At 57.5% G+C, this 12156-nt stretch overlaps 1 protein-coding gene across 2 annotated transcripts in view; it reads left to right on the top strand.

Moving 5' to 3' along the window:
• The first annotated feature begins 1281 nt into the window (after positions 1–1281).
• KCNC1 (potassium voltage-gated channel subfamily C member 1) overlaps positions 1282–12156 on the top strand; it is a 42300-nt gene continuing 31425 nt past the window's right edge. The window contains exon 1 of one of the 2 annotated variants that reach the window (XM_070428212.1): positions 1282–3010. In XM_070428212.1, the coding sequence (XP_070284313.1) occupies positions 2441–3010 (570 nt within the window). In that variant the 5' untranslated portion in view covers positions 1282–2440. The remainder of the gene's footprint in view (positions 3011–12156) is intronic. The other variant, XM_070428211.1, reaches the window with a different exon arrangement.

Here is a 12156-nt window from a genome sequence, read left to right as displayed (position 1 = left end):
TGTCTGCGGGTCAGTGTCAAGGGACAGCTGTCCGCACAGTTAGCAAGTGCCGACAGGTAAATAAGAGTCTCGTGTCTTCTTAATTAAATCGCCCTTTGCCCAGGCAGCCTTGTGTTCGATTGAGCTGGGCTGAGATCAATAAGCCTCTTTCCCAGCACAGCCACCCCTGGAGCTGGGCCTGACCTTCCAAGCCCTGTCCAGGCCTCCTCCTACCCCCCCCCCTCCCCCACAGCCTGGGCGCCCCTTGAGGGCAGGCTCTCCTGTGCTCCTGTTGCCCGGGAAAGAGCCTGGAACAAGCAAGGAGTAAAGGAGTGGTTGCTCGATTGAGTGAACGGAGGCACTGACAGCAAACATGGGCCAGGAAGGCTCGGAGGCCCAAACTGCTACTCCCACCCCCACCCCCCACCCCCAGGGTCATCTTTGAAGCTGTAGGGATCACAGCAGGCAGCTGCTCCCATCCAGCCCCAGACCCAGGGTCAGCTTGCCAACCAGGGCAGCTGAAGTCCTGCCGTGAGAGGAGGGATTGTCAACCTTCAGGACCACATTCTGACCTCTAAGGGTAGAGTGCCCCTCTCATAAGGGATCCCCATAAGGATCCAGGGCTAGTGAGGGAGAATCAGTGAGCAGGATCAATATATGGTAGAATGTGTGGCACTCACAGGAGACTAGGGTCAGCCTGCAGTTATGAAAGGCCGGAGTCAGTAGCGGTCGAAAGGGGTTAATAAGCATCCTGGGTTATTGGATTCTTAGTAGAGCGCTTAGGGGACAGCATGTGTGTTATACGTATGGAGGTGGGGGAGACATTTGGGGGTCCATGCGAGAGGGTACCTTTGAAAGGATCATGTGGGCTTCAGCTCCCGTGGCAAGGGGCAGTATTAAAGGGTTGCTTGGAGCGGTGTCTCTCATAGGGATGGGGCCTCTCGGTTCCCTAGGGGTTAAGACAGTCCCCAGTTTGAAAAGAGAAGGGCAGGTGCGACACTCCTCTCACCTCAGTCTGACCTGGGGAGGCTGACCTAGACGTCTCCCGGAGCCCTCGCCCATCCAGTGGCTTTCCCTCCCCGAAAAGTGAAGCGTTGGCGGGTGCCCGGGAGCCGCAGGAGCCGTGCCGGGAGGGCGCCCCCAGCGCCGGGGTTGAGGGAGGCCCAACTCCTTGCGGGGCTGGGAGGGGGCGCGGAATCAGGGCTCTTTAGGACCCAGCGCGGCGCCTCCCTCCGGGGGCGAGTGCGGCTGCGCGCACCGTTTGCCCGTGTCCGGAGAGCGGCGGGCTGGACGCGGACCGCGCGAGCGAGCAAGCGAGCAAGAGAGCCAGGCAGCAGCCCGGGCGGCAGCAGCGTCGCGGCGGCGGCCGCTCCGCGCCTCACCACCCCGGCCTCGCCTCGCCGCGCCCCGACCTGCCACCCCCACCTCCCCGGCGCGACCACCGCAGCCCCCTCTCTTCGGCCGGCATCGCCAAGCGCCTGCCTGGAGCGGGGCGCGGAGCGCGGAGCGCAGAGGCACCGGAGCCAGTGCCCGCGGGCCCCGCAGACCGAATCCAGCCCAGAGAACCCCCGCCGGGCCCCACAAGGCTCCACAACTGGGAGCTGTCCCTTCAGCACCGCAGCCGGAGTCCGATCGCAGCCCAGCGGAACCCCAGCTTGAGCCGGAGCGCAGCGCTCCACGGCAGCGGCACCGAGCAGCGTTCCCGTGCCCCTGTCCAGGGGCCCCGCCATCTCCTCCAAGAGGCGGGGAGAAGGAGCGAGCAGGGCGGGCAGGCGGGCAGGCGCGCCCGCCACCGGGGGGAGCAGGCAGCCAGGCAAGGAAAGAGGGAGGGGGCCGGAGCCCGCCCTGCGCCCCTAGCTGCAGCCCAGCCACGCAGGGAGGAAGGCAGCGGGCATCCATCTCCCCCGCGCCGAGAGCCGAGAGCGCGCTGCGGCGACCACTGCACAACGGAGCGCAAATTTCCCCTCCACCCCTCCTCCTGGGGGCTGGTCTATCTGCCTGGCTCTGGGAGCAGCTGACCTTACCCTCCAAAGCTTTGTGTCGCTTTCTACATTTTCTCGCTGAGATGGGGACGGGAGCCCGGTCCCCCCACCCTCTTTTCCCTCCTCCCGGGGCTCGCCGCTGAGCGCCCACCCCTCCCTCTCTTCCTCGTTCCCTCTCTCCCGCCCTCCTTTCCTCCTCTGCCTCCTCCGCAGCCGGACCAGCTCCCTCCTACATCTGGCGCCTAGAGACCCTTGGGATCCCGCACACACTCACTGCCCTGGACCAGCTCCCGACAGAAACCTCCCTGAGGGGCTTGGGTCGCCAGAGCCGCTGTCCTCTGTCCCCTCCAACCCCCCCACCCCCCGACGGCTGGGGGGAGAGGGGAGGAGGCCGCGCGCCCCCTCCCCGGCGCCAACTCCCCCTGGCGGTCGCTCCCATGGGTGTCGCTGGGCCGCGCCATGCCTAAGGGGGCGCCGCGATGGGCCAGGGGGACGAGAGCGAGCGCATCGTGATCAACGTGGGCGGCACGCGCCACCAGACGTACCGCTCGACGCTGCGCACGCTGCCCGGCACGCGGCTCGCCTGGCTGGCGGAGCCCGACGCCCACAGCCATTTCGACTATGACCCGCGTGCCGACGAGTTTTTTTTCGACCGCCACCCCGGCGTCTTCGCGCACATTCTGAACTACTACCGCACGGGCAAGCTGCACTGCCCGGCCGACGTGTGCGGGCCGCTCTACGAAGAGGAGCTGGCCTTTTGGGGCATCGACGAGACCGACGTGGAGCCCTGCTGCTGGATGACCTACCGCCAGCACCGGGACGCGGAGGAGGCGCTGGACAGCTTTGGCGGCGCGCCCCTGGACAACAGCGCGGACGACGCGGACGCCGACGGCCCTGGAGATTCGGGCGACGGAGAGGACGAGCTGGAGATGACCAAGCGCCTGGCGCTCAGCGACTCCCCGGACGGACGGCCCGGCGGCTTCTGGCGCCGCTGGCAGCCACGCATCTGGGCGCTCTTTGAGGACCCCTACTCATCTCGCTATGCCAGGGTAAGCGACACTTACCCATCGGAAGATGGGGCGAGGGTGGGGGTGTATTCGATAACTGGTACCTAGTGAGTCAAAGCTGAAAGGGGGTGCGTGTGGTGTGTGTAAGAAAGGGGATGATTTTTTTTCGAGGGTGACTAGTTTTGTATGTAGTAAGGTCTGTGTATTTCCGGATTTAATATGTATGAGGGAGTATGAATGGGTGTGTTTGTGTGTGCCTATTTATGTAAGTGTGGTGGTGTATATTTGGGTGGGTAAAGGATGTAGTGAGAAGGCGTGAGCGTGTGCGTATGTTTGAGTGTGCAGGAGTGCCTGTGCATGCATGTGTGTGTCTGCAGATGTACACGGTGAAGGTCTGATCTCCCCTTTGGGTTTAGGTGTGGGGAGGGAAGCTGGGCATCCTTCCTTCTTCCCAGGTAAGGGCATCTGGGGCCAGCCAGGGCCCATGGACAAGGGCTGGAGGCCTGGGTCTGCTGCTTGAGATGGACCCCCTCCCTCCCCAGGGAGCAGCCTCAGGCCATTCTGAGGAGGTGGTCAAGGGGGGATCTTTATGGTTAATCACAGGCCTGGAAGTTGGTGTGGGACTCAGCTGTGGGGAGGTGGATATGACTCCTCTGAAACCTGCTCCTGGGCACAGAGGCTGTCCTTCTTCCTTGTCAAAAGGGCAGGGTATTGGAGGGGGCCGCTGGCCTTATGCCTGGACCTGTCAGGGGCAGAGAGGGGGTGTACAGGGGGAGCCTACAAGGAGGAAGTCTGTGAGGGGGTGGGTCTGTCTTCACCAGCCACTGCCCTTTCCTGACCCCAGTTTGTTTCAGGGGAGAAAGGGCACCTGACCTTGGCCCCACAGGTGACCTCTCAGGATCAGTTTCCTCATCTGTAAAATAGGAGGGGTGGGCGGGCTGGTGACTTCTAAGGGGTTTTGCTACTGAACTAAGCCCAAAAGGGAGACACTGGTAGCAGCCACCTCCCTTAAAAGAGATGACCCCTGCCTACACTGGACTCTGTCCTCAAGAGGCCTGAATGGAGCCTAAGGCATGAAGGAGAGGGTCAGAGGTAGTCATTTAAAGCAGAGCCCCTCCCCCATCCCCAGTCATCCTCAACCCCCTACCTGGCAAACCGCCGACTTTGCCCACTCTTTCTTTACTGCTCCACAGGCCTTCCCTTCCTCCCATTAGAACTGAGGGGGGTGGGGAAGATGGGGCGGGGGAGCGGGCAGGAGTGTCAGCGGAGCTGCTGGGGATCATCAGTGTGGGAAGGGGCTTGGGGACACTGAGGTGTCCACAGCAGAAAAAAGCTGTGTTTAGGCACAGGCCTGGTAGATTTGTTACTGAGATAAACACTCGGTGTCTTAGCATCCTTTACGAAGGGGTTAGGAGGTCAGAATGTTATACATTAAATCCTAGAATAGATGTGTGTGTGGTGGGGGGCGGGGACGGATCATAGGGAGAGGGCCAAACTCCTCACGCTGCCCCGAAGGACCCTGTCCAAGGTCACCCAGGGAGCTAGAAGCTAAGCAGGACTAGAAGGAGGTCTCCTGGGACCTCATCCTCCTCAGAGGTGCCATCCTCTGGCCACCTTGGGCTCATCTTTAGGGCTCTGACCTATGTCCCTGAGTTTCAGAATTGGCATGGGTCATGTGGGGCAGGTTCCAGCCCCCTCCCTGTCCATCTTCTCCCACTGGACATTCCTAGGCTGTGGGGCGGACTTCATCCAATGCAGATAAATGGGCTGACAAGTGGCTTGGAGGCTTGTTGGTGTACAAAACCTTATTTAAAAGTCCTGATTCTATCAAGTGTCCATTGAAGAGCAGACTTGGAGGGAAAGCTGGGTAGTAAAGGGGAATAGAGATAAATTGGAAGGTGCCCTCCCACCCAGCCGATCAATGCTACTGCCTTCTCTCCCCAGTAGCCTCATAGAGTCGTTCCAACTTCCTTAGGTGACAGAGAGGACACTGGGGCCCACAGGGGGAGGGACCTGCCCAAGGGCACACGGAACCGAGGGCAGAGCCTGGATTAGAACCCAGGCCTCCTGCCGCCCTCCCTCCAGCAGGCCTCGCTCGCTCGCTGCATTGCGCTGCCTCTCTGCGGCTCATCTGCGCAGAGACCAGCGGGCTGCCCGCCCTCCCTCCCCCTCCATCTTTGCTCTGCTGCTGCTGCTGCTGCTGCCGTCACCTTTGTTTACCCCTCCCCCACAGGGGCCCCAAGCCTCCTCAAAGTGGTGGGATTTACATTTTTTTTTTTTTTTGTAGATTTTAGGCCAAAATCCTGCATGTGTGTGACATTGTATATGTGTGTGTGTGAAAGAAACGCTGCAGGTGTGAGAGGATCTGTGCAAGAGAGATTCTTTGTGGCTGTGAGAGACTCTTCATGTGTGTGAGAGTATGTGAATAAAAATATGTGTGAGGCTCAGGGTGTGATGGTGGTGTGTGTGATGAGACTGACTGTGACATCCTGTGTCTTTACCAGAGAAATTCCGTGTGAGAGTGAGAGACAGATTGTGTGTGTTTTGAGAGATGGACTTAGTGTGTGAGAATGAGACTGCGTGGGGGAGAGTGTGTATATGAGGAAAAGAGACTATATGTGTAAGAGAGATATTGTGTGTGTGTGAAAGAGAGAGAGAGAGAGAGAGAGAGAGAGAGAGAGAGAGAGATTCTTGGGAGAGCTGTGAGACTTGAGGTGAGTGTGAGTGCACTGATGTGTGAAGCTGTGTGTGTAAAGCTGTGTGGGGTGGGGAATCTATGTGTGTGAGAAACTGTGTCCGTGTTGGTGTGTGTGCTTGTATGTGATGTGAGAGAGACCTTGTGGTGCCTGGGTGTGAGTGTTCCTGGAGGAAGATGAAAGTGCAGACCAGCTTCCTGCCTGCTGCCTCGATCTCCTGGGACCTCTGAGCCGCCTTAGGAGCGGTTTTGCTCATTTCCCATCAATAGAAAAACTGTAGCCCCGGCCAGTTGTTGCATGGACCAGGTGGTGAGGCACCTCACCCAGGCCTTGGCATTGTCTCTGGAAGATAGGGGCTCCTTGGCTGGGGTGGGAGGTCCCATCTCTTTAGTGGTGACAGAGCAGCTGGTTCCCTGGCCTTCTCTCCTGTGGTTTTCTGGGTACCCAGGCTGAGGGGTGAGGGGTGGGGAGGTGAGCTGGGACACAGTGAGCCCAGCTTGTATTCTGAGGCAAGGGGTGAAGGAAAGGATGATGATGCCACTATGTGGCGAGGGCTGTGAGGGAGCTTCCTGGGACTGTGAGAGTAAGAACTGTCCCAGAGGAGGTGATGCAGGGGGAAGCTTGGAGGGACAAGTAGGAATTGGCCAGGCAGATGACAGGGAACAGCAGTCCCAGCATGCAAAGCCGTGGGAGGTGTGGGAGCAGGCAGGACTGTGTTGGGGCCGGCCTGCCCTCCTCTCTTCCTTGGGGGCAGGTGCAGGTCTGAGGCCTTTGGCTTTAATCTGTGATTTGCATGTTGTCATCAGGAACATTGTTCTGTGTCAGGTCAGGGCCAATGGTGGACCCTGTGCTGGAGAGTATCCCGCGTGTGTGTCTCTGTGTGTGTATTGACATCTGTCCCCTAGAGTCACATGACCTTCCAAAATGATGAGCAAATGCCAATGGAAACCCCTCCTCCATCCGCCCCACTGCCCACCTCTCCTCCAACTCTAGGTCTTTGTCACTCTGTCTTGTCCCCACCTCCATGGGACCTGCTGTAGTCCAATGCCTCCTCAACTCCCTGGGAAGGAAATTCACCTAGTGGCTGGGATGAAGAGCCCAGCCAGAGATTTCTGTTTCTCCCTTGGGTCCCAGCTGACACAGGACTCTTGGAGCCTTGGCTTGTCAGGCAGAGGGACTGGGGACAGAGCTGCGATCAGGGCCTTTCTAGGTAGCTTGCCCCTCACCTCAGAGCCCATCTCCCCAGATCAGGAAACCCATGAGCAGTGGTGAGAGAGCCACCTCAAGTGCTTCCTGCCACAGTGTATCCCCCATTAGGTGTTCTCTTTACCAGGATGCTTTTACATGTGTCCTTGTGTCTTTGAATGGTACCTTCAACCCCCCCGCCCCCCCCCCCAACCCCAGCTCCCAACCTAGTAAAGAAAGGCACGAACCCAGCATCTCCTAGTCAGAGCCTCAGCCTCTTCACCCCTAAAATAGGCATAACGATAGAACCCATATCCAGAGGGCTGTAGAAAGATTAACTGAAGTAATATGTGGGGAGCCCCGAGTCACAGGGCCTGGCATGCAGTAAGTGCTCAGTAAATGTTGGCTGCTGGTATTACTCCTATTAGTTGTATTATCATTTTATTTCATGATTTTCTAGACTCCATCCTTTGCCCTCTGTCTCCATGTCCACCCTCCTGCTTCAGGACACCACTGTTTCCCTCAGGCAACCTTTCCAACAGCTTCCTGACTGCTCTCCCACCTCTGGTCCCTGCACCTACAGTGCATTCTCCACTTGGCAACCACAGAGGTCTCTTCAACTCACAAATCTGACAGCTCACCTCCTTGCCTGCTTAACACCCTTTATTGCTCCCCCAGCCCATAGCTGCCTGCCTCTTCAGCCTCCTCTGGCCTGGCTGTCCTCATCACTCCCCGAGCTCCAGCCACCCTGGCCTCATTTCAGTTTCTTGCATGTGCCAGGTCTGCCTGCCTCGGGGCCTCTGCATATGCTGTTCCTTCCCGCCCACTCTTTCCTCCCGGTTTGCCCCTCATTATCCCTCACACCCTGCTTCAAACATCAGGTCCTTGGCGATGCCTTCGCAGACTCCACAGGCTGGGTCAGGATTCAGAACCAGAGTCCTTGCCTTCAGAGAAGCTATCTGGTTTGTAGTAAAGTGTTCATTAGCAGCCTTGCTTGATTCAGGTTTGTCTCCGCCTCCAGACGCTAAGCTTCTTACATAAGCAATAGGAGCTATTATTATGACAGATGAGGAAGCTGAGGCCCAAGGTCACAGGTGAGCAGGTTATTTGGGGGGCTGGTTCAGAAACCCAGGTCTCTAAATTCCTGCTCAGTAGCCTGGGAACCCCATCCACCTTAAGACACTTCAGGGACTGTTTGGAGCCTGGTGCTCTGGGAGCAACAGTCTGTGCTCTCTAATTCTGGGCAGGAGATCTAGCGTCTGCCAGAAGCTTTGGAGGAGATTAGCTTAAGCCTCCCCCCAACCCCACCCCACGTTGTCTCAGTGGTGGGGGAGGGGGTCTGGTGGGGATTCATTGCAGGCCCGCTGCCTGGGCCAGGGATCTCAGGGAACTTCCAAGACAGCTGAATATAGTGCTACAGCTATTCTGAGCAGTCCCATGACCAGTGTATTCGCTCCGGACCAAAAGGTCAGGGCCTCAAGCCACTGTCTCCCATCAGCCCCCAGGCCAGTCTGGCCACCACCCGGGCCTGAGCTTCCCTTCCCTGGGTGCAGGCTCAGAGGATACTGTGTGTGTGTTTGCGGGGAGCGGGGAGTTAAGAAGTTACAGGGATTGCTGGCTGCCCAGACCTTACTCAATAGGGGAACCACTTGGGTGGGAGGGACCACCCTCCACATACATGGGACAAGTGGAGCAGATGGGTGCCCCCAGGCCACCTCTAGCCACTATTCTTACCTAGTGGAGAAGAAACAGGCTCAGAGAAGGGAAGACTCTTGCCCAAGACCACACTGGAATCAGTGAGACTCAAACTCACACCCAAGACTCTTGGGCCAGGGTCTGGCCGTTTGCATTTCTTTTGGCGCTCAGCTTTCGAAGAACAGCAAAGCTCACCTGTGGCATTCTTTTCCTCTTCCCTTTATTTCTTCCCCTGAGGGAGGGAGGATAATCAGTTACCTGCCCTCCTACCTCTCTTCCCCACTCCTCCCTCCGGGCCCAGCACAGCTAGGCGAGACCTCCACAGGTCAGTCCACCCAGATTCGCCAACATCCTGTTCTTATCATTCCCCAAGCAGGATTTTCCAGAACCCCCTTCTTATCCTGAGTCACAACACTACTGTTTACTAAGGCATTTATTATGTGTCAGAATTTACATATTCTCATTTAATTCTCACAAAAATCCCATGGAACTGTATTATTATTATTAGCCTGCCAATGGCACAGATGAGGCTGCTGAGTCGCAGAGAAGTTTAGAAACTTATCCAAGGTCACTCAGCTGACAAGTGGTAGAGCCAGCATTCAGGCCTGGGTCTGCCTGCCACCGGAGTTCTGCCCGTAACCACTGCTCAGTACTGCCTGCTGTCGCTTCCAAGGATGGTGGGGATCTGTGGCTTGCTGCTGTGGCCCAGGTTTGGGTGTTTATCTGGTTCCCTCCCTCCCTCACCAAATACTCTTTCCCAACAACTCAGCCAATGGGAGTCCTGCCCAGCCATTTCTGGCCCCTGAACAATGGTGAGTGAGAGTTCAGCCTGGAGGGGCTCAGAGAATGCCCTGGCAGCCCCAGGAAGAGGGTTTTCACGGAAGGTGCCTCAAGCGACTCCCACTGCAGGCTCCATAAGGCCCCAGGGAGATGGCAGAGAGCTTGGGGAGGATCACAAGTTATCCTGCATGACGATGCATGGTAGCAGTGCTGGCTCCTCCTCAGCTTGGCATTCCAGGCCTTCTGCTCTGGAACCTACCATGTCTCCCGCTCCCTTCCGACAGGCTCCTCCCTGGCATCCTCATCTTCAGCCCTCACTCCAACCTCTGGCTTTTGCTCATCTCTTCCCCTCCATCAGTGTCCTTTCTAGTTTTTGCTGAAGACGAAAGACCGTCCCTCAAGGTCCCCAATGCCTAGCCTGGCTACTCTGGCCCTTGATGCCCTCCTTTAAGAGTGAGGGATCTGGGTTGGGCACGGAGTCACCAGGCTTGCAGGATTTGAGGTCAGCTCTGGAGGCTTGTGGCTGGGGACAGGCAGGTCCGCAGGACTAGGGACCTGCCCAGGTCTGTGGAGAGATGAGGCCACAGACCAGGCCCCGGTTGCAGGTATCATGCACCTGAGCCGGATCAAGATCTGTAGCTAGGCCATCAAACCAACCAGCTTCCCTTGGGCAAGTTCCATGGTCCCTTCAGGCTGCAGTTTCTCCACCTGTAAAATACAGAGGTCATTCTAAATGACCACCAAGTCCCTTCCCAGGCCCAGCATTCCGGGAGTAGAGGAATTCTGGGCTTCAACTTCCCAGAGGCTCTGTGGGAGCCACGCTAGTCCTTCCCCAGCTCTCCTTCCTCCTCCTCGGCCCAGCTCTTCTCTAAGGCACCTGTAAACTCTCCCTGCCAAGGGTGCTGATCCCAAGTGGTAGGAGCCCATGACAGCAGTCCTACGCTCATTCAGGCTTCCTCAACCTTCTCTCACCCATTCATTCAAGGCACAGTAATCACGCTCTGCTTGGGGTCTGTTCTGGCGCTGGGCCCCTGGGGGACATCCTGGGCAGTGTTTAGAAAAGGAGAGTATAGTGCCCCTCCCCCCAAGACCTACTCATTCAGAATCTGCATTTTTAACAAGAGTCTCAGATGAATCATCCATTAGAGTCTGAGAAGTACTGATGTGGGCAACAGTTCCCAGTCGAGGGGAAGTGTCAGGATACAGAGAGGCCTGGACGGGTGCGTTCAGGGTAGCAAAGCTTCACAGGTGATTCTGACCTTTCCTGGTGCCCAAGACGTTGGCGTCAGTTAGGGTGATGGGCCTGGGCATGAGTCCCCAGGTCAGTAAATGGCAACTGTGTCCAGTTGCTCAAACCAGAAACCTTGCCATCATCCTGGCCTCTCTTTCTCTCACACCTCAGCAAATCCTGTGGTCTTCACGTTGAAAACTTACCCCGTCTCACCACCTTCACTGCTACCTTCCTGGCTGAAGCTGCATCTTCTGTCCCCTGGATGGCTGCAAACCGCTTCTGTCCTTGCCAGCACCTTCTCCACACCCTGGTCAGGGCCATCCTGGTAAAACGCTAGTCAGTCCGAGCCACCCCACCCTGTCTCACTCGGGGGAGGAACCCAAGTCCTCATGAGGGTTATAAGGAGCCCCTTACGATCTCCACTGAGTCCCTGCATCCCACCCATCCCTCTGCTCCCCTGCCTCTCTCCTTCGCGCTCGTCCTGGCCTCCTTGGTTTCCACCAGCAGCTGCTCTGCTTCTGCCTCAGGACCTGTGCTCCCGAGATTCCTTCCTTGCGTGGGGGATGGGGGGGGGCGGGGCGGGCACTTTCCCTCAGATTCCTCCCTCACCTCCAGGTCTGCACTCAGATGTCATTGTCTCAGATCACACCCTGCCATTCCCTTCCCTGCTTTCACGCTTCCTGTTTTCTCTTTGGCATTTACTGCCATCTAAGTATGATACTTATTTACCTTGTTTCTTGTCTGTTTCCCCCCACTGGAATGTGAGTCCCACGAGGGCATGGAATATTGTCTCTTTTATACATTGTTCTTTGCTTAGAACCTAGAACCGGGTCTGGCACATAGTGGGTGCGAAATAAATATTGATTGAAAGAATGATAAGGAGGCCACAGTTCAAGACATAGGTCAGACATTGGCACATCACCTTTGAGCCTGTTACTGGTTGGCCCCCTCCTTCCTTGTCGCACGTAGAAACACAGTCCCTCCATCCCACAGGCCTGCAGCCCCCACGGAGAGGCGGAGGCTGAGGCGGTACTGGGAGTGCTGGGTACCCTCGTCAGGGTTCCACCTGCCACTGTCACTGCCCAGGGCCAGGTGAGGCCCTTCACACGCTGCCCCCTCCATCTCTCCAAACTCCTCCACGTGGCATCAGCCAAGCACCTCCAGCAGCCGTGGCTCAGAGGCTAACAAGCTGTTTTCTAAAACCAGGACGCACAAGCCCTTAGGATGGTGACATTGCAAGGACACTGAGTTCCCGGGTCCACTCGGTCCAGCCCAATGCCCAAGTCCAACTCCCTTAGGACTCTGTTTCCCCTGATGGCCAGTTAGGTTCTTTTTCTCCTTCTCCCTTCCCCGTCCACTTCCCTTCCTTCCCTTCCCCCTCCCATGGGCCCCTTTCCTCTACCAGTTGTGTTGGTGGGAAGTTGTAGGCATTTGTTGCTGGCTTTCAACACAGAGTCTATCCCTCGAAGGCCTAGCATACGTTTTTCCCCCTGAATCCCCCTGCTTTGAGCCTTCGTTATGTCTTCAGTAGAAAGTGGGTGGGCTTCCCAGCCGGCCCCCTCTTCCTGGCTACGTGACCTGGCACGACGACCTGGAGCCTT

Source organism: Myotis yumanensis, unplaced genomic scaffold, assembly GCF_028538775.1.
Source record: "Myotis yumanensis isolate MYYU_CA2020_CCGP unplaced genomic scaffold, mMyoYum1.0.hap1 SCAF_10, whole genome shotgun sequence".
Classification (NCBI taxonomy): Eukaryota; Metazoa; Chordata; class Mammalia; order Chiroptera; family Vespertilionidae; genus Myotis; species Myotis yumanensis.
Note: the sequence above shows the minus strand (reverse complement) of the source record. Positions and strands in the feature narration are given on the sequence as shown.